Raw genomic sequence first — 20,852 nt, 5'->3', positions numbered from 1 at the left:
GGTGTGGTAGCGAGCGCCTGTAATCCCAGCTACTCGGGAGGCTGAGACAGGAGAATCGCTTGAACCCGGGATGCGGAGGTTGTGGTGAGCTATGATTATGCCATTGCACTCCAGCCTGGGCAACAAGAGTGAAACTCCGTCTCAAAAAAAAAAGAGAGAGAATACATTTGGGGGCAGGTGTGGTAGCTCACCCCTGTAATCCCAGCACTTTGGGAGACTGAGAGTGGTGGATCACCTGAGGTCAGGAGTTCGAGATCAGCCTGGCCAATGTGGTGAAACACCGTCTCTACTAAAAATGCAAAAATTAGCTGGGCATGGTGGTGTGCGCCTGTAATCTCAGCTACTGGGGAGGCTGAGGCAGGAGAATTGTTTGAACCCCAAAGAGCATCTGGGACTACAGTAGCTGGGACTATACGTGTGCACCACCACACCCAGCTAATTTTTCTTGCATTTTGTAGAGATTGCGGGGGGTGTCCCTATATTCCCCAGGCTGGCCTTGAACTCCTGGCATCAAGCAATCCTCCTGCCTTGGCCTCCCAAAGTGCTGGGACTACAGGTGTGAGCTACCACACTTGGCTGGGAAACAGGATATTAGTTGTTTTTTGTTTGTTTGTTTGCTTGCTTCCTTTTTGAGAAGGAGTCTCGCTCTGTTGCCAAGGCTGGAGTTCAGTGGCAGGATCTCAGCTCACTGCAACCTCCGCCTCCTGGGTTCCAGCGATTCTCATGCCTCAGCTTCCTGAGTAGCTGGGACTACAGGCGTGCACCAGCACACCCAGCTAATTTTTTTGTAATTTTAGTAGAGACGGGGTTTCACCATGTTGACCAGGATGATCTCTATCTGACCTCGTGACCCACCCGCCTCAGCCTCCCAAAATGCTGGGATTACAGGCATGAGCCACCTCGCACAGCCAAGAGTCTTTCTAAGAGACAGCAGACGACACAGACACAGAAGAGAAAGCCCGGGGAAGATGGAGACAGAGATTGAAGCAATGTCACTGCAAGCCCAGGATTGCCCACAGCCACCAGAAGCCTCGAGTGGAAAGGAAGGATTCTCCCCTAGAGCCTCAGCGGGAGCCTCGCCCTGTAGACACCTTGATGGTGCACTTCTGACCTCTAGAACAAATTGCTGTCATGTTAAGCCACTCAGCTGTGGAGATATGTAGGCAGCCCTGGGGCGCTAATACCAGTGGAATGCCAAAATGGAATTCCAAAAACCCAATCAGCCGGCCAGACACAGTGGCTCATGCCTGTAATCCCACTATTTTGAGAGGCCGAGGCGGGCAGATCAACTGAGGTTGGCAGTTTGAGACTAGCCTGACCAACATGGTGAAATCCCGTCTCTATTAAAAATACAAAAATTAGCTGGGCGTGATGCCATGAGCCTGTAATCTCAGCTACTCAAGAGGCTGAGGCAGGAGAATCGCTTGAACCCAGGATGCGAGGGTTGCAGTGAGCTGAGATTGCGCTACTGCACTTCATCCTGAGTGACAGAGCGAGACTCTGTCTTAAAAGAAAAAAAAAAACTAGTCAGGCGTGGTGGCAGACACCTGTAGTCCTAGTTATTTGGGAGGCTGAGGCAGGAGAATCACTAGAACCTGGGAGGCAGAGGTTGCAGTGAGCTGAGATCATGCCACTGCACTCCAGCCTCGGTGACAGAGCGAGATCCTGCCACAAAAAAAGAGAAGAAAAAGAAAAACTAAAACAAAAAACAAGCAAATACAGGAAACAGGAAACACCTGTAGAATCTGGGCAGTGGATCAGGGCAGGTACCCAAAGAGTACCTGGCACAAGTTGTTGGTCCCAGTGTCCAGGTAACCTTGGGCTGTGGAAGGCTCACCCACGTCCTGGTGCTGGTGCCCATCTCTGCCCTCCCTCAGCCTCCATACCTTCCTCCAATGGAGATGGTCCTCAGACTCCATGCACTTCCTGAGCCACATCATCCACTCTTACAGGTCTATTGTTTTTTTTGAGACAGAGTCTCATTCTGTTGCCAGGCTGGAGTGCAATGGCGTGATCTCGGCTCACTGCAACCTCCACTTTCCGGGTTCAAGGGATTCTCCTGCCTCAGCCTCCCGAGTAGCTGGGATTACAGGTGCGCGCTATCACGCCCGGCTGATTTTTGTAGTTTTAGTGGAGACGGGGTTTCACCATGTTGGTCAGGCTGGTCTCGAACTCCTGACCTCGTGATTCACCTGCCTTGGCCTCCCAAAGTGCTGGGATTACAGGCGTGAACTACCCCGCCCAGCCAACTGCATGCCTTTTTTTTTTTTTTGAGACCGAGTTTCGCTCTTGTTACCCAGGCTGGAGTGCAATGGCGAGATCTCGGCTCACCGCAACCTCCGCCTCCTGGGTTCAGGCAATTCTCCTGCCTCAGCCTCCTGAGTAGCTGGGATTACAGGCACGCGCCACCATGCCCAGCTAATTTTTTGTATGTTTAGTAGAGACGGGGTTTCACCATGTTGACCAGGATGGTCTCGATCTCTTGACCTCGTGATCCACCCGCCTCGGCCTCCCAAAGTGCTGGGATTACAGGCGTGAGCCACCGCGCCCGGCCCCTGCATGCCTTTTTAAAGCCGTTGCAGTTCTGCGAATCCTCCTGCTGCCTCTTTTCCCCCATGTAAATCCCAAAAAAAACCTTTTATCTGGGTCTCGGCCTTTTTCTTTCTTTTTTAAGAGACAGGATCAGATAAAAATAAAGAAATAAATAAGAAAACAAAAAAAAAATAGAAAAAATAAATAAAAATAAAACAAACAAAAAAAGAAAAAGCAAAAAAAAAAAAAAAAAGAGAGACAGGGTCTCACTGTTGCCCAGCCTGGAGTGCAGTAGGGTGATCTACCTCACTGCAGCGTCGAACTACCGGGTTCAAGGGATCCTCCTTCCTCAGCCTCCCAAAGTGCTGGGATTAGCAGTGTGAGCCACCGTGCCCAAACTGTATTGCTTTATCATGCATTCAGCCATCTATCCATCCATCCTTCATATTTGTTGAGGCATTTCAAAATAAGTTTCGACATCAGAACAGATCTTTTTACAGAGGATGGCCCTGGCTATCACATGGGTAGTGTGCCGGCTAAAGCTCTCCTCGTCCCTAGAAGCCAGCCCAGCTGTCCCATTTGTGTGAATGGTCTTTGTCTGTGAACACCGAGGGGGCAGGTCCAGGCCTGTACAGGTCACCCCTGGATCCCAGTGCTGACAGTGGCCAGCTCAGCATCTCAGGGACCTTGGGATGTTGCCAGTAGATGACCCGCTGCCATCTGCTGTGAACAGCCGATGCTGTTTGGAGGCCCAAATTGTCCCTCAGTGTCCCCATGAATGTTACCCTGAGGCCGACTGCTTAGGGAACAGGTCCACGATTCACCCCCAGCCACCTTCCACCCTCCTCGTTAATTCCCAGAACAAGTGATGGTCTGGGGCAGCTTGGAGACCAGACACACAAGCTTTTTAAAATAACTGCATCCTTTAATGGCAGTAATACAATTATTGGATTAAGAGACCACAGGAGAAAAGGCAGGTGACATTTCTGGAAGACAGATATGGAGTATAAAAAGGGTGTGAAATAGTCATGCGACGATCATTGTAAAAATACAGTTCATTATATACATATTTGCACCACCAACTCTCAACTCTGAAATAGTATTTACACTTTTGTTACAATCCTGGTTAGAGAACAATTTTTCTTTAAAAGCTCGGCCTGATGGCAAATGAGAATTTCGGGTGAATTCATAGTCCCATGAGGTTCTTAGGCTGAATATTCCAAGAGGAGGGCTCCAGCTTCTATTTTATCCACAGATTTCGGTTTAAAAAATATTTAATTTTCTTTTACAAAAGAAAATTTTTGAGGAAAAAAACACAAAACACTGCCACACTGTGTATTCATACTTATTCTACATACACCAAGGGCTGCGCCCTCCGCTTCAAGGCCAACACTGGTGGCTGAAGACAAATCTCATTAATGACTGCTTAAAAAAAAAGACAGACAAACCAAGCAACCAACCTGCTCCCAGCGCTGACCCCTCAGGGCTGTGCAGCCCTGCAGGACACCCTGCCTCCTGGCCCCAAACTATCAGCTTTTCATTCTTCTCTTTTTGGGGTGAGATAGGAGCCTTGTTCAGCTGCCCTGAGGAGGGAGGGGGAATCCCTTGGCAGGTGACCAGGTCTCCTTATCGTCAGTCGTGAAGAGGGCCTGCAGCCATGCAGCGGGTCAGGGAGCCGGGCAGATGGAGCCACAAGCGCACACTTCCTGAGGCTGCTCAAGGCCCAGAGGCAAGAGGCCAGCAGGTCTCCCCCAGCACCCCTTGCATCCATCTCCCGGGCTGTGTCCACGAGTGGGCCTCCTCCCGGGCTCTGTGGGCGAGGCTGGCCGTCAGCCAGGGTGGGAGCGTGGGGGCAGTACAGGCTCTCCCTCCCCTGCCCTGGCTGCAGGTTTCCTCTCCCTAGGCCCCTTTCTGGAAGTGTCCACAAATCCTACAGCGACACACCTTGGAACCCCTGCATCTGCTGGCTTGGGAGAGGAAACCCAAACACACAATCCCTCGGGCCCTGCAGGTCACACAGTATGAGGAAGTGCAAGGAAAGCTGAGAGAAGAAACACTTGGCCAGGAGCCACCCCAGGGCCCCTGGTGTTGGGGCCTGGTGGAGCAGCCACTGCACGGATCCTGGAGCTATCCGGGGCCTGGCTGCAGCGGGCACAGCAGGTGTGTGGCTTGAGGACCAGGACAGACCCTGGTGTGAGGTGAGGAGGGTGTGGCCCTGATGGGAAAGGTCGGGTAATACTGACAGAAAACTGATGCGTGCCCCCGGGGCTCTCTCCCTGAGGCAGCTCTTCAGGGCCCCGCCCCACACTGGCCCCCATTGCCTGTGTTTGGGTCCAGTTCTCACTCTGGAGGCTTCTGCTGCAGGCTGAGGGCAGGGGAGCATCCGCTTGCTCGGGATGGAGAGGGTGGCGGAGAGGGCCTGCATGCCAATCCAGGGACAGGAGCAGGCATGTGCCAGGAGCCCCCAGAGTGCCGCTGAAGGCTTTTTCTTTAATACCTTTTTACTGTCACCGTCTCGAGTGGGTTGTCACATCCTACACTGAAGAGACAGTGATGGTGCACCCTAGGGTTCCAGAAACACCTGTACCTGCTTCCACACAGGCCCTGCCGCGGTCTGGGTTCTGGGTCTCTTCGGGCACAGGGTGAGGAGCATTCAGTGCCTTCCCAGACACCAACTGCTCCCTTTGTCCTGGAGACAAGGGGCCATGCTTTGCCCAGAAAACCCACTGGACCTCCAGCGAGGCCTGGTCAGGCAGAGCCCACGGGGCTGAGACAGGGCATGTGTCGGTTTGCTCAGCAGGAGCCCGAGAGCCTGCTGCACTGACCAGAACTTAAGTTGGTTATATACAATTTATAAGTCTCGCAGAAAGTACTACTAAACAAAAAAGAGAGAGAAGCAAAGAAAAAGAAAAGGAAAAGGAGAAGAGAAAAAGGGAACACCCAGCCTGCCTCCCCTGCCCCCCAAGATCCCCACCCTGGGTGATGCCCTCAATGCCACCCTGGAAAGGGCGGCTGGAGCTGCGGGTCTGGCTGGACACTACTGGCAAAAAGGGGAGGCCGTGGGGTCGAAGCCTTTAAAAACATCCTTCAGGGACGCCGCATCCTGCTCGCCCTCGCGGGCTGGGCTGTTCCCAGCAAACGGGCTTCCCGAGCCTGTCTTGGGCGCCTGCTTCACTGTCCCAAAGAGGGTGGGCACGGGCAGGTTGTGCACCCCAGGCTGGGGTGGGGTACCCTCCGGGGGCGGGGTGGCGGTGGTGGCAGCGGGGGCCGTGGCGGCTTTGGGCCGGGGCCGGTTGTAGCTGTTGTATCTGTCTGTGGGGGCGCCCCCATCGGCACCGGCCTTCCCCGTGTCTGGCTGTTCCAAGGCGGACTTGCGAATGAACGGGGGCTCCTTGGCCTTGGAGGCCGAGCTCTTGCCATTGCCCTCGGCGCCCTTGGGCTGGGCACCCGTGTCAGCGGCCGGCTCTGCAGCTTTGCCCCCCGTGTTGGGAGTCCTCGGGTCATAGAGGCTGATGCCGCTCAGCACACTGCTCTGCCCGCCCCCTCCACCCTGGCCCAGCCCACCGGCTGCCAGCACACGGGGGTCATAAGGAGCAGTGGCTGGAGGAGAGGCCTCCCCACTTGGGCTGGCGGTGGGAGAGGGCGCCTCAGTGGGGCCAGACTTGGCAGCCCTGGAGGAAGCTGTGGAGTCTGTGGGTTTCTGCAACCGAGGGTCGGTGGGGGCCTTCCGCACCCGGGGGTCACTGGGTTTGTCGCTGGATCCAGGGGTGGCAGAGGAGCCGGTGGCACTGACCGTCTTGAGGATGCGAGAGAGAAGTTCAAAGTCGGGGAGGTTGGCGCCCTGTGTGCTGGAGTCCGTGGAAATACCCGGGCGCTGCCGAGCGTTGGGGGGCCCTGCCGTGGCAGCGCGGTGCAGCCGGGGGTCCAGGGTGGGCATGGACTGCAGGGCGGCAGGCACAGGGGGCACTGCATCCTGCTTGGGGACGGGCAGGGGGATCAGGTCCTCGGGATTCCAGAGCACGGTGCGAGCGAAGCTGGGCTTGCTCAGGGTCACGTCCTTCTTGATGTGGCTGAACTGCTGCAGCTGTGACCGTGGGTCCCGCAGTGGATGCCCAGGAAGTGGGTCCAGGGGAATGTTCACAGCCTTCTCCCGCAGGGCCCGCTCCCCTTCTTCCTCCTCCGCCGGAGGTGGCCCAGATCCCTTGGAACTGCTGGGGCCCACAGGGCTGGAATGAAGGCTGCCTTCGAGCTTGGAGGTGGGCAGGGCACGAGCCAGCCGAGGATCTGAGGGTCCCGAATCCCCTGGGCCAGACCCGCCAGAAGCCTCTGCGTGGCGGGTGAGTCTGGGGTCCCGGCTGAGGCGAGGGTCAGCCAGCCGGCTTCCTGGGGGGTGCCCCTTCTGGAGGCGGGGGTCCCCCAGCCCACTGCTGCTCAGCTCTCCAACTGAAGCAGGGGGTCGGCTGGACGTCTGCTGCCTCAGGGTCTTCAGGATGGAGGTGACACTGCTTCCACCCTCGTCCTCATCACTTGAGTACCAGTTTCCGGTGTCACCTGGGAAAGAACAGAGGAGCAGGGAGGGGTGAGTGGTCGCATCTACTGCCTGCCCCCTGAGATCCCACAGCAGCCCGCTGGCGAGTGGCTCCTCTGCTTGTGCCTCGCAGAACCTCAGAACCTCCTCTCTAAGGCCCCCTCCCCTGAGTGGGCAGCAGAGGAGACACAGGGAGCTAAGGTGCTACCATTTATGCTGCGCTCCCCAGCCTCCTCAGCGGCGACACTGCACTAAGCGTTACTTTATTTAAATAACTCACAACCACCCAAGAGGTGGTGATACTATCATGCCCATTTGGCAGATGTGAAAACAGAGGCACGGTTCCGTTAAATCAGGATCAGGGCCAGGACTGACTGGGACTCCTAGCCCAGAGTTCTGCTGCCTCACCCCGCCTACCTCAAGGATAGTTCAGCCCTCACTGTGGCAAGTCCGGGTGTGGGCACCTCTTTCTGGAGGTCCTGGTAGCAGCCACCATTGACTCAGCTCTGGCTAGGTAGGCCTGGGACTCACAGACACTTGCCCTCAAGCCAGCTCGAGATGTCCCCATGTCCCAGGGAAGGGCCGGTGTGGACCAACCACAGCCACCGGCTGGTAAGAGGCAGGGCCAGCTGGGCAGACTCAGACATGGACTCAAGCAAAACCTAGGCCAGCACAGCCTGAGCCACCAGGGGAGCAGCCCTCTTCCTGCTGTCCCACTGGCTCCTGTCAGGGCCACCTGTGGCCTCTGACTTCAGGATCTAGATACCACTTGTCATTTTACCCCATGTGGACACCACTAAGTCAACCACAAAGCACCTGAGACTCAGTGGCTCGTGACTATGATTATTACTGGTTAATTTCAATGACTATCTCTTGTCTGTTGGCTCCTTGCGAACATGGTCTAGGAAAACGGGGGCTTTGAGGGTCTCCCTAAAGCCTCCTCTGGCAGGGCGCAGGGGGTCAATCCTGCTGGCCACCGTCTCCTCGGGGGATCAGCCCTCCACCCTACTCCATGGGATCAGGGTCTCTCCCGGACCCATACAGAAAGGCATCCCTGCCTGCCAGTTTTCTCAGGGACATGCAGCAGCCCCAGCCTGGCTTCATGGCCCTGGATAGGAGTCTTCCCTGGCCATGGGCTCCTTCCCGACAGGAAACCCGACCTGGAATACCCCACCACCGCCGCTCCCGGGGCCTGTGCCCCTGCCCCGGGGCGGACACATGCCTTCCTCATTCTCCCGGTCCTGCTTGCTGCTCTCAGCCAGCCTCCTCGCTCTCTCCTCCTCCTCCTGCTGCTTCTGCTGGATCCTCAGGTACAGGGCCCTCTGGGCTGAGGGCAGGAAGTCAGGGACACCGGCGCCTGGCTTCGGCCGGCCTGGGGGCCCTCCCTCAGAGAAGCTGTCGGGCTCCAGAGGGTGCTCAGGGAAGAGGTGCTCCCCAGGCTCCCCTGGCAGTTCTTCGTAGTGCCCGTAGTCCTCTGTGGCAGGGAAGAACCGAGGGTTCGTATCGGGAAGGGCCTCCAGGCGCCAACTCCAGCCCCCCTTGACCCTCACTGCAAACCCACCCGAGTGGCGATGGAGAAGATGCACAGCCTGCCCCTGCCTGCCCACTCCAGGTCTCAGGGGAAAGGAGCCGCTAATGGGTAGCCCTGCCTATGTGAAGAATGAGGTTCACAGAGAGGGTTGAGTGATGGGGGTGAATGCTTATGAGGTGGAAACAGGATGGAACATCAGATGTATGTTTATAAAACATGAGGAGAAAGCTTTGAAAAGACAGACAGAAACAGTCCCTCTGGGAGGCAGACTCTGGAGAGGCCAGGAGTGGAACCTGTACTCTTTCCTGTACTTAATGATTTTGGATGGACAGGAGTTTCTAACAATCGGTAAGGAAACACCGTGCATCTCATAGTGAACTCAACCACATTCAACACCAAAAGCCAGGAAAAGAGAATGAAATGGGCCAAAGTGTTGCTCTGGCCACAGGTCAACAGAGGCTCCAGAGTGCCTCCCCTCCCGTTGCGCAGCATTAGGAGGCGTCTCAGGAAGCGCGGGGCCAGTGCTCTGCCTCCACTCCTGCAGGGTAAGCACTGGCACCGGCCACCTCACCTATGCACTCCCCCAGTGCCCGAGCCAAGAGCTGTGGGCAGCGGCACAGGCTGACGTGGGGATGCAGCAGGTGTGGAGGGGACAGCAGGCTTGGCGACACCTTCCTTCATGTTGTGTGTGTGTGAGACAGATGTGAGCATGGGAGACGGCAAGTCACCAAGGCAGGGGCGGTCTGGAGTCAGTGCTGCCCCACAGAACGCTCTGCAGTGATGGAAATGGTCTAGATCTGCAGGGCAACATGAGGCCACCTCCATCCTCCTGCGGCAGCTGAGCATTTGAAACGTGGTGTCTACAAAGTGCACCTGTAACTTAGCCTTCATTAATTTCAGCTTCGTCATGTGAACCTGATGGGCCAGCCTGCTCTATGACACATCTGGCGCAGAGCTGGGACCCACTCGATGAACCAGACAGCCGAGGGTCCCCCTTCAGGCACAGTCTGTGCACACACCAGAAACCACTGACCGCACATGTCAGCGGGAGGATTTTATGGAACACAATTACTCTAGAGACACCTACTCCTAATAGCGTGACCAACTTCTGGTTCCCCACCAGCAGAGCTTTTCCCATGTACCTTTCAGACACATGTATTAAAGGGGGATGAGCTGAGGGAACCCCAGTAACTGCCCGTGGCAGCCTGTTTTTCTCGTCTTTCTAAAGCACCCATTCTCACCCAAGTATCTGCTCTCCTGGATCCACGCACTACCTAAAGCCAAAGACATTCACATTTTGATCTCTAGCATAAGCCTCTCCCTGATGGTCCTGAAACCACCCCCTCAAAATTACCACATGGCCATCAGATGGGCAGGCACCCTGCAGTGACTATGCCCCATGTCCAGCACCCTATCCTCAATGCCGTTCCTGCCCACCTTACCAAACACACACAGGGCTCACACTGGCCCACGGCAGCACTCCCAAACCTTGAAGCCCTACCCTATATTCCAGTGACTGCTCTGCTGCCTCCACCCAGGACAGCCGCCAGCAGCTGCCCCAGGTCCACACAGCGCCCCCACCCGCTGCCCTCGGAGGTCCCATCATTCCTCACATCGTGAGTGCTCCTTTACTTCTCAGAGAGACTTTGTGACCATCCCCATGGAGGCACTGAGCCTTGTGGCCCACCCCCATGGTACCCCACCTTTTCTTCTAACAATGGCCAGTACTGAAAGGAGCCAACTCCTCTGTCTACACGCTTGCCACCTGCCTTGTTCTACCAAGACGCAACTGAGCGAGGACAGTGGTGGCCTCCCGTGCCTGGGCCTCCTCCTTCGGAGGGCTGCATACTGCATCTCCTCTGGCTGCAGCAGCGTCATCTAACTCCCTCTGCTCACTGGATGTTCGTTAAAAATGCAAAAGAAAGGCAAGAAGGAAGGAAAACGGCTGGTAACGAGGACAGAACCCGGAGTCCTGGGGTGGACACTGGCGGCTCCAAGCCAAGAACTGTCTGGAAGGAGGTGGCTTTTGCCAGGCCGCTACTAACTGAGTCCTCTCAGCCTCACGCCCTTGCACTCTCTTCCCTCTAATTTCCCACACTTCCAATTCCAGAAAGAGCTGGCAAAATTAAAGAAACCTATACTGACAATAAACAGCATACTCCTTTCTTCCTCAACAGAATAATGAACACTGTGTCACTGAAAACAGTCCACTGCTAAATGGGACACAGATGGAGTCTGGAGTCATGCTTTCAAACAGCCTTGGACGAAGAAAGAGAAATCACATCTCCCCAACTCTACTGCACTGTGCAAAGCCCACAGCCCCAGGCAGCCATGACTGGAGCCCTGCATACCTGCATCCCCCAGGAGTCCTGGCTCCATCTCCATGCCCTCCTGCTGCTGGTAGAAGTTTTCATAGAAGTTCTGGGCTGGCGGGATGGGGGGCATCATTCCAGAATGTGGGGAGTCTCCAGGACCGTAGGGCATCATTGGGGGGCCACCAGGGCCCATGGGTGGACCAGGATTCATGCCAGGGCCCATTGGCATGTCGGGGTGCATGTCGGGGTGCATGTCGGGATGCATGTCGGGATGCATGTCAGGGTGCATGTCAGGGTGCATTGGACCACCCATTGGCCCAGGGGGTCCCATGCTGGGCCCAGGGCCCATTGGCCCTGGAGGTCCACCAGGTCCAGGGAACCTAGAAGAGGAAAAAGGCACCTGTGAGAGAAGCTGCAGAGGAGGGCAGTGGCCAGAGACTAGGACTCCCACAGCTAGGGAGAGAGGCAAGACCCTGCCCCAGCCAGGCTTGCCCTGACAAGAGAAGCCTAGCTGGGCCCAGGACAGCATGCCCTAGCCTGCCACAGGAGCCCAGGGCACTCACCTTACACCCAGCTTCTCAGCCAGCTGTCCCGTGGGCCGTACCACAATCTCAAACAAGGAGGGGATCTTCTTGTTGTACATGTCCTGCTGCTGCAGCTGCTGGGGGGACAGGGGCTCGTGCACCGGCATGGGCATCTGAGGGGGCCCTGGCGGCGGGGGAGGGGGTGGGGGTGGGGGCGGGGGGCCACCCTGCATGGGCCTGCCATTGGGAGAGGTTGGAGCCTGCGGGCCAGGGGGCCGAGGCGGGGTGGGTAGGAGGCCCACACCAGGGGGTGGTTTGGGCAGGGGGTTGATGCCCTGCTTCTTCAGTTCCTCCACCTCCTTCTCATCCTCGGCACCTGCTTCTGCATCATCGGCCAACATCTGCAGGTGAGACAGAACAAAAGAAGGTGTGGACAGGGGTTGGGCTGGAAACACCTCTCCAGCACTGAGAGCTGAAGTTTATGAGGAAAAGTCCGCAATACAAGGACCTTGAGATCTTAAGGCATAAAGCGAATGACCACAATGGCTCTGTAACAAACATCACCATTAGTCACCTCTGTTCCACTCTCGGGGACCAGCTAGCAGGAGGCGCTATTACTGTTCTGTGGCAAAATACATATAACAAAGTGTACTGTTTCACCATTTAAAGTGAATGGCTGGGCTCGGGGGCTCACGTCTGTAATCCCAGCACGTTGAGAAGATGAAGTGGGCAAATCACTTGAGGCCAGGAGTTCAAGACCAGTCTAGCCAACATGGCAAAACCCCATCGCTACTAAAAATACAAAAATTAGCTGGGTAGCACATGCCTGTAGTCTCAGCTACTCAGGAGGCTGAGGCAGGAGAATCACTTGAACCTGGGAGGCGGAGGCTGCAGTGAGCCAAGATCGCACCACTGCACTCCAGCATGGGCGACAGAGGAGACTTTGTCTCAAAAACAAAAAAGGCCAGGTGTGGTGGCTGACACCTATAACCCCAGCACTTTGGGAGGCTGAAGCAGGCAGTTCATCTGAGGTCGGGTGTTCCAGGCCAGCTTGACCAACATGGTGAAACCCCATCTCTACTAAAAATACAAAAATATTAGCTGGGTGTGGTGGTGTGCACCTTTAATCCCAGCTACTCAGGGGGCTGAGACAGGAGAATCGCTTGAACCTAGGAGGCAGAGGTTGCAGTGAGCCAAGATTGTGCCACTGCACTCCAGCCTGGGTGACAGAGCCAGACTCAGTCTCAAAGATAAAAAAAAAATAGGCCAAGCGCAGTGGCTCATGCCTGTAATTCCAGCACTTTGGGAGGCCAAGATGGGTGGATCACAAGGTCAGGAGTTGGAGACCAGTCTGGCCAACAGGGTGAAACCCTCGTCTCTACTAAAAACACAAAAATTAGCCGACCATGGTGGCGTGCACCTGTAATCTTCAGTTAAGGAGGGTGAAGCAGGAGAATCGCTTAAACCCAAGAGGCGGAGGCTGCAGTGAGCGGATATCATGCCACTGTACTCCAGCCTGGGCAACAGAGCAAGACTTCATCTCAAAAAATAAATAAATAAACCAAACAAATAAAAATTTAAAAAATTAAGTGCATGATTAATGCAGCCACCACCTTTACCTAGTTCTAGGGCATTTTCATCACCCCCAAAAGAGACTATGTACCCACTAAGCAATCACTACCTGCCCCCTGCCCCCAGCCCCTGAGAGCCACTCTGCTTCTGGTCTCTGTGGACCTGCCCCTGCTGGACGGCTCCTGCAAACAGACTCACACAGGGAGAGGACTCTGAGAGCACGCGCCTGTTTCCTCCAGGCGCCCTCACACACCCGTTCCCGTGGCTGAGTTTGCCTGCGTCCGTTCACTGCAGTAAAATCTTGGCCGTGAGTCCCCCAGCAAGTTGCTCTGGGTCATCTTGGGGACCCCAGCACAGATCCCTTAGTGGGCCCTAACACTTATCCTAACAGGGTCAGGATAAACTAGTCCTGCCTCTCTGCCTGGGAGCAGCAAGGGTGACAGAAACAGGACCCCTTGGTGGGGATTATGCTCTCGAAGCTTTCATTTCTCCTAGCCATTAGCAGTGGTACGTGGACCCTGGAACCCCAGGCTCCAGCAAGAATGTGGCTTCATGGAGGAGGGGTGGAAATGGCACGGTGGAACCCCTCTGTCCTTCTGAGCCCTGCTACTCCTGGTGTGGTCAGCGTGTGAACCAGCAGCGCAGGGGTAACCGCAGAGGCGGAATCCGCATTCTGCCCTCGAAGTGTGGGCAACACCACCTGAGATGAGTCTTGCTGAGGGAGCCCAGAGCGTTGCGACGGCTCCCAGCACTGCTGCTTTCAGCACTGCCGTCAGCTCACTTCCTCCTGTCCCGAGGGCCCTTCCTCAACTGTGTGTGCCGCCGTGGCTTGCGCTGCCTCTGCTACCCTGCACCTCCTCCTCCTCTTCAGATCCGACTGTTGTATATCCTGGGGCCGCCAGGCTCACCTCCTCACAGAGCCTCCTGAACACCTGCCTCGAGATTAGAGCCCTGCTAGAGACCTGGACTCCCGCATTTGCTGTGCATGGACTGACCCCCATGTGTCATCAGCATCTGCCCAAGGACCTACTCACCACCCTCAGTGCCTGTCACAAACAAGGCACAGAGATTGATCGAGTGAACCGCTAAGCATGGAACACAAACCAATGCACCCTGCCCTGCATTCCTGGGACTCCAGAGGCTGGATCCAGTGCAGGGGAGAAAGCTCAGGCCCTGACTGGTTGACTCCACCATGGAGTCAACTGCGGAGTCAACCCAAACTGCCCATCAGTCCTGCGAGCACAGATCCCGGGGAGGGCACCTCTGTCCCGCCCCCTTCACCAGCAAAGATGAGCACCACCAGCTGAGACCACTAGCACCCTGCTGGATGCCAAAACCTCTCTAGCCAAGATACACTCTCAGTGATCAGAGGAGTTTCCAAAAGTCAGCCACCTTCTGCAAGCAAAAAGTGACACTAGTAGAGGTGCAGAGGCAGGTGGGCTGAGCCCCATCAGGCCATGTGAGTAACCTCCAGGCCGCTGGTTACCACGTTAAGCTTTTGCCCCGAACTGGGAACAACTCAAATGTCCGTCGACAGATGCCTGAACAAACAAACTTAATCATCCACTCTGGGGCACTACACAGCCACAAACGGTAATGAACTGGTACTTGCAACAACACGGGGAGATCTCAAAGGCTTCATACCAAGTGCAAGAAGACAGACGCAGCGTGCGCGCACACATACACAAACTCTTAAAGGCTGTTTACCTCACAATTCTATTTATATGACTTCCTTGAAAAAGCAAAACCACAAGACAGACTCTGATCCACAGGTGCCAGGCACTGGAAATGTGGGGAGGCATTTACTATAAAGGACACAGCGGAGTTTCTAGGGTGACAGAATGGGTTTCCTACATCCATCCTGTGAGGTGGTGACATGACTCAACATCTCTGTCAAAACTCATAGAACTATATGGCCGGGTGCAGTGGCTAATGCCTATAATCCCAGCACTTTGTGAGGCTGAGGCTGGGAAATCACTTGAGGTCAGGAGTTCGAGACCAGCCCAGCCAACATGGTGAAACCTAGTCTCTACTAAAAATACAAAAATTAGGCTAGGCATGGTGGTTCATGCCTGTAATCCCAGCACTTTGGGAGGCTAAGGCGGGTGGATCACCCAAGGTCAGGAGTTTGAGCTGACCAACATGGAAAAACCCCGTCTCTACTAAAAATACAAAATTAGCCAGGTGTGGTGGTGCGTGTCTGTAATCCCAGCTACTTGGGAGGCTGAGGCAGGGGAATCACTTGAACCCGGAAGGTGAAGGTTGCGGTGAGCCGAGGTTGTGATGAGCCCAGATTGCGCCACTGCACTCCAGCCTGGGCGACAGAGTGAGACTGCCTCAAAAACAACTACAATTAAAAAAAAAATACCCATAGAACTATATACTAAATAGGGAGAATTTTACTGGAAATAAACTGTGCTTAATAAACCTGACTAGATGAAATCTACGTGTAACTGAGGTACTGAAGATAAAGGTATGATATATGCACTTGACTCTAAAGCGGATCAAGAAAAAAAGATGCACACACATACAGACTAAAATGTAAGAGCACAAAAATAAGGCAAATGGGGCAAAATGTTACAAATAGATGAAACTTGGTGTAGGGAATTCTCTGTTATGCTTAACCACTTGCTCCCACATAAGCGTCACGACCAACCCCAAATGCAGGCAAGTTTCCAAACCTGGAAGTGATGGCTGAAAACGGACATTTCTAGACAGACAGAAACATCACCAAGAAGCGGGAAAATAAAACTGAAGACAAAGAGGGTGAAGAGGATTAAAAGAGCACAAATGCTTCATGAAAGGGTTGTGAGGGCCTAGTCCTAAAGGGGTCCCCAGCTCTGATGGACCACGGCCATAGCTGTCCTAGCAAGAAGGCAACGGTGGACACCCCACGCTTTTCACCAGGGTTAATCTAGGCCCTTCCAATATGGTTACTGTGACTTTTGCTTTCTTCCCATCACAGCTGGACTCTGGGATGCTCTGTCCTGGTTTGACAGCATTTCTAACCTGTAACAGGGCATGCATGATATTGATGCTTTGAAAATGTCTATGGAGGCCAGGCGTGGTGGCTCACACCTATAATCCCAGCACTTTGTGAGGCTGAAGCAGATGGACTACCTGAGGTCAGGAGTTCAAGACCAGCCTAGCCAACATGGTGAAATCCCATCTCTACTAAAAATACAAAAATTAGTTGGGCATGGTGGCAGGCACCTGTAATCCCAGCTACTCGGGAGGCCGAGAAAGGAGAATCGCATGAACCCGGGAGGCGGACGTTGCAGTGAGCTCGTGAGATTGCACCATTGCACTCCAGCCTGGGCAACAAGAGTGAAACTCGGACTCAGAAAAAAAAAGATGAGATTGCACCATTGCACTCCAGCCTGGGCAACAAGAGTGAAACTCAGACTCAGAAAAAAAAAAGAAATAAAAATTGGTACCAAACAGAACACACAAAAACATATAGATATAATGCCAAGAGCTGCTTAAAGCACTCAGATAAATTTAGAAGGTATGAATTTTCAGGGAAGGGGTCTCTGTGCTTATTCCCAAGCAGAAACCTACAACCCTCTAACTTTGGCAAACATCAAGTTTTGCTTTTAGAAAACATTTCTTGATACAGAATTTACTTTTAATGAGCTCAAAAGTACCATTATATTTGATCTCTGTTGGCTTCATGGGTACTTTTCTATGAAGCCGATAGAGATCAAATGTAATTTCAAAGCCACTTAAAAAAATTTTTTTTTTCTAGCCATTGAAACTACACACATGGTGAAAACCCATCTCTACTAAAAATACAAAAATCAGCTGGGCATAGTGGCAGTCGCCCGTAATCCCAACTACTCAGGAGGCTGAGACAGGAGAATCACTTGAACCTGGGAGGTGGAGGTTGCAGTGAACTGAGAGATCACACCATTGCACTCCAGCCTGGGTCACAAGAGCAAAACTCCCTCTCAAAAAAGCTGGGCATGGAGGCAGGTGCCTATAATCCCAGCTACTTGGGAGGCTAAGGCACAAGAATCTGGGAGGCAGAGGCTGCAGTGAACAGAGATGGTGCCATTGTACTGTAGCCTGGGGAACAGAGCGAGGCTCCATCTCAAAAAAAAATTTTAATTTCACCTGTTTCTTTTTATGTATTTTTTTAACGTGGCTACTGGAAATTTTTAAATGAATGAGGTGACTCTGTGGTGCTCCTATGGGCAGCACTGTCTTGGAGCACAAACTTGGAGCCTCCAGCAGGGGGCAGTCCTCAGTCAGAGATTGTTGAGTACTCTCAAGAAGTCAGGTCACTCTGACTGGCCATTGCTTCCCGGATCAAACAGCTCAGACTCCAGGTACATACTGATCACAAAACCCTAGGGCAGGCCCGGTACGGTGGCTCACGCCTGTAATCCCAGCACTTTGGGAGGCTGAGGCAGACAGATCATGAGGTTAAGAAATCGAGATGATCCTGGCCAACATGGTGAAACCTCCTCTCTACTAAAATACAAAAATTAGCTGGGCTTAGTGGCGGATGCCTGTAGTCCCAGCTACTCGGAAGGGTGAGGAAGGATAATCACTTGAACCCGGGAGGCAGAGGTTGCAGTGAGCCGAAATTGCACCATTGCACTCCAGCCTGGGTGAGAGAGTGAGACTCCATCTCAAAAAACAAAACAAAACAAACAAACAAAAAAAACCCAGGGCAGCAGACTCCCCAGAGGGACTGGCCTTTACCTACAGATGCCCTGCCAATAGGGAGTGGAGTTCTCCTACGTCTGCTTGCACAGGGCTTTCCCTGTACCCCTCACGGGGGTTCCCCTAACAACCGTTAACAAGACAGTCACTGACGGATGGACTCTGGAAGCTGGCAGATGTGCTGATGCCTTGGTCCTTTCCATTCTCAAAACACAGCCAATCTCCTAGAACCTTCTGTGAACTAGAAGGCAGGCAGGAAAGCTTCATTATAAAAGACACCGGTTCCCACACCCGCTCATCCCCAGATGAATTGGGAAACCCAGGACTGGTATTTGGGTATTTAACCCTAACCCAAAGTCCTCAGCCAGACTCCTCAGGGAGGAAAAGGAATGCCAGGATGAGTTTCAAATGTCACCCAGCTAGTGGGGAAGCCCTGACACCTCTCCCGAGGGAGCCCCCTCTTTAGAGATCCCCAGCTTCTCTCTACTTTCTCTAATGCATAATGGGGGGCCCTGAGAGTTGCACAAAAACATTTGACTTTTCCACCAAAATACAACCTTTGCCTCTTCATCGCATATCTTTGTTTTTTTGTGTGTCTTTTTTGAGATAGGGTTTTGCTCTGTTACCCAGGCTGGAGTGCAGTGGCATGATCATGGCTCACTGTAGCCTGGATCTCCTGGACTCAAGAGATCTTCCCACCTCAGGCTCCCAAGTAGCTGGGACTGCAGGCATGCGCCACCACACTTGGCCATTTTTTTTTTTTTTTGAGACAGAATCTTGCTCTGTTGCCAGGCACCAGGCTGGAGTGCAGTGGCACAATCTCGGCTCACTGCAACCTCCATCTCCTGGGTTCAAACAATTCTCCTGCCTCAGCTTCCTGAGTAACTGGGACTACAGGCGCACGTCACCACGCCCAGCTGATTTGTATATTTTAGTAGAGATGGGTTTTCACCATGTTGGCCAGGATGATCTCAATCACTTGACCTTGTGATCTGCCCGCCTCGGCATCCCAAAGTGCTGGGATTACAGGCGTGAGTTACCGAGCCCAGCAGCCAATTTTTTTTTTTTTTTTTTTTGAGACAGAGTATCTCGCCGTGTCGCCCAGACTGCAGTGCAGTGGCACAATCTCGGCTCAATGGCAATTTCCACCACCTGGGTTCAACCGATTCTCCTGCCTCAGCCTCCCGAGTAGCTGGGACTACAGGCACATGCCACCATGCCTTGCTAATTTTTGTATTTTAGTAGAGATGGTGTTTCACCATGTTGGCCAGGATCGTCTCGATCTCTCTCTTTTTTTTTTGAAACGGAGTTTTGCTCTTGTTACCCAGGCTGGAGTGCAATGGCACGATCTCGGCTCACCGCAACCTCCGCCTCCTGGGTTCAGCCAATTTTTCTGCCTCAGCCTCCTGAGTAGCTGGGATTACAGGCACGCGCCACCATGCCCAGCTAATTTTTTGCATTTTAGTAGAGACGGGGTTTCACCATGTTGACCAGGATGGTCTCGATCTCTTGACCTCGTGATCCACCCGCCTCGGCCTCCCAAAGTGCTGAGATTACAGGCGTGAGCCACCGTGCCCGGCTCATCTCGATCTCTTAACCACATGATCTGTCTGCCTCGGCACCGGGCCTGCATTTTTTATTTATTTATTTTTTTTGAGACAGAGTCTCACTCTGTTGCACAGGCTGGATGGAGTGCAGTAGTGCAATCTCAGCTCACTGCAACCTCTGCCTCCTGAGTAGTTGTGACTGCAAGCATGTGCCACCACGCCTGGGTAATTTTTATACTTCTGGTAGCAATGGGGTTTTGCCATGTTGGACAGGTTGGTCTTGAAAACTTGGCCTCAGGTTATCTGCCCGTCTCAGCCTCCCAAAATGCCGGGATTACAGGTGTGAGCCACTGTGCCCAACCCATCCAATTTTTTTAATTTTTAGCAGAAACAAGGTCTCAGGTCTCACTACATGCCTAGGCTGGTCTCGAACTCCTGAGCTCAAGCGATCCTCCCACCTCAGCCTCCCAAAGTGCTGGGGTTACAGGTGATTTGTGTATCTTTGTGTATTGTGGGCTCTCTCTAAATGACGGCTAAGAGATCACAATCCATGCTTGGAGGCACATCAGGCAGTATTCCTTTCATTTGGCCTTTTCCCTGGGGAAATAGCAGCAGCCCGTCCTGGCCTAACACAAGACACGTGTCCACCTCAACTACCCGCAGAAGAGAACACAGTCCCTATGTCCTCCTTAGAATGGCCCAACTCCAGATAAATTCAGCTGGGCACTACAGAGGCTAGACAGGCAGGCCACAGCACTGAGGCCTGGGATACACATGTCCCGGTTCCTGTGAGCCCCAGGACCCCCGGACATTACCTTATCCAAGAGCTCCCTGGTCTCTTCGGTCAGAGGGTCGTGGGAAAACATGCAGTCGTCACCATTGATGCAGTTCCCAGTGGTGTGGTACAGCTTACACGGGAAATCGCGTTCATGGTAAATTAAGGTAAATGCTTCATCTCACAGAACCCTCCCGAAGGCAGAATCCAACTCCCTTTGTTTTGGAGATGAGAAAACTGAACCCAGAGAGGTGAGGGTAGGTGCTCAGGGCTGCTCAGTGGGTTGGCAGCAGACCCATGGAGAGACCCTGGCACTCCAGACTGCAGACCACTTCCTGCCCCACCACACTGGCTGGGGGCTTCATCCTCAGATCGTCAACCAGACTGAGGAAGTTAAACGACTTGCCCAAGATATAAAAGCCCCTGGAAGAATCTCAGGCGATGGTATGAGCCAGTCTTGGGAGCCTACAGAAGACAGAACAGGCACCATGTGCATCTCCATTTACTCCCTGGAAGGACAGGAAAGGCAGAGCCCTCTGAGGCGGATGTGAGGGTTAGATGAGATGGAGACTCACAGAAAGCTGTTGGCACAGAGAGAGAGAGCACAGCAGAGGAACGTCAGCTGTTACTACCGTCAAGGAACAGAGAAGTTCTGCACCTCGTTCAGACCAGATGCTGGCACCAAAGGATATCGTGCATATAGGGGCAGTTCTCGGCTCTGGCGCAAAATCCAGTGATGTAAAACTTGCACAGTTCTCGCTTCTTTGGGAGTTCAATGTCATGGCTAAAATTACAGTGGTCTCCCTAGAAGAGAAGCAATGAAAACGTAAGGCGGTGATGTGGGGAGCTCTCGCTTA

At 53.7% G+C, this 20,852-nt stretch overlaps 1 protein-coding gene across 5 annotated transcripts in view; it reads right to left on the bottom strand.

Moving 5' to 3' along the window:
• Positions 1 to 3,436: 3,436 nt before the first annotated feature.
• The window catches only part of ZC3H4 (zinc finger CCCH-type containing 4), a 46,192-nt gene continuing 28,776 nt past the window's right edge, over positions 3,437 to 20,852 (bottom strand). For all 5 annotated transcript variants that reach the window (XM_064381125.1, XM_064381128.1, XM_064381126.1 and 2 more), the window contains 6 exons: positions 20,688 to 20,799; positions 20,036 to 20,145; positions 11,470 to 11,831; positions 10,943 to 11,286; positions 8,283 to 8,534; positions 3,437 to 7,083 (listed from right to left, as the gene is read on the bottom strand). In XM_064381125.1, coding sequence (XP_064237195.1) covers positions 5,570 to 7,083; positions 8,283 to 8,534; positions 10,943 to 11,286; positions 11,470 to 11,831; positions 20,036 to 20,145; positions 20,688 to 20,799 — 2,694 coding nt within the window. In that variant the 3' untranslated portion in view covers positions 3,437 to 5,569. The remainder of the gene's footprint in view (positions 7,084 to 8,282; positions 8,535 to 10,942; positions 11,287 to 11,469; positions 11,832 to 20,035; positions 20,146 to 20,687; positions 20,800 to 20,852) is intronic.

This window comes from Aotus nancymaae, unplaced genomic scaffold (assembly GCF_030222135.1).
Source record: "Aotus nancymaae isolate 86718 unplaced genomic scaffold, 86718_ANA_hifiasm-v0.15.2.pri h1tg000028l, whole genome shotgun sequence".
Taxonomy (NCBI): Eukaryota; Metazoa; Chordata; class Mammalia; order Primates; family Aotidae; genus Aotus; species Aotus nancymaae.
Note: the sequence above shows the minus strand (reverse complement) of the source record. Positions and strands in the feature narration are given on the sequence as shown.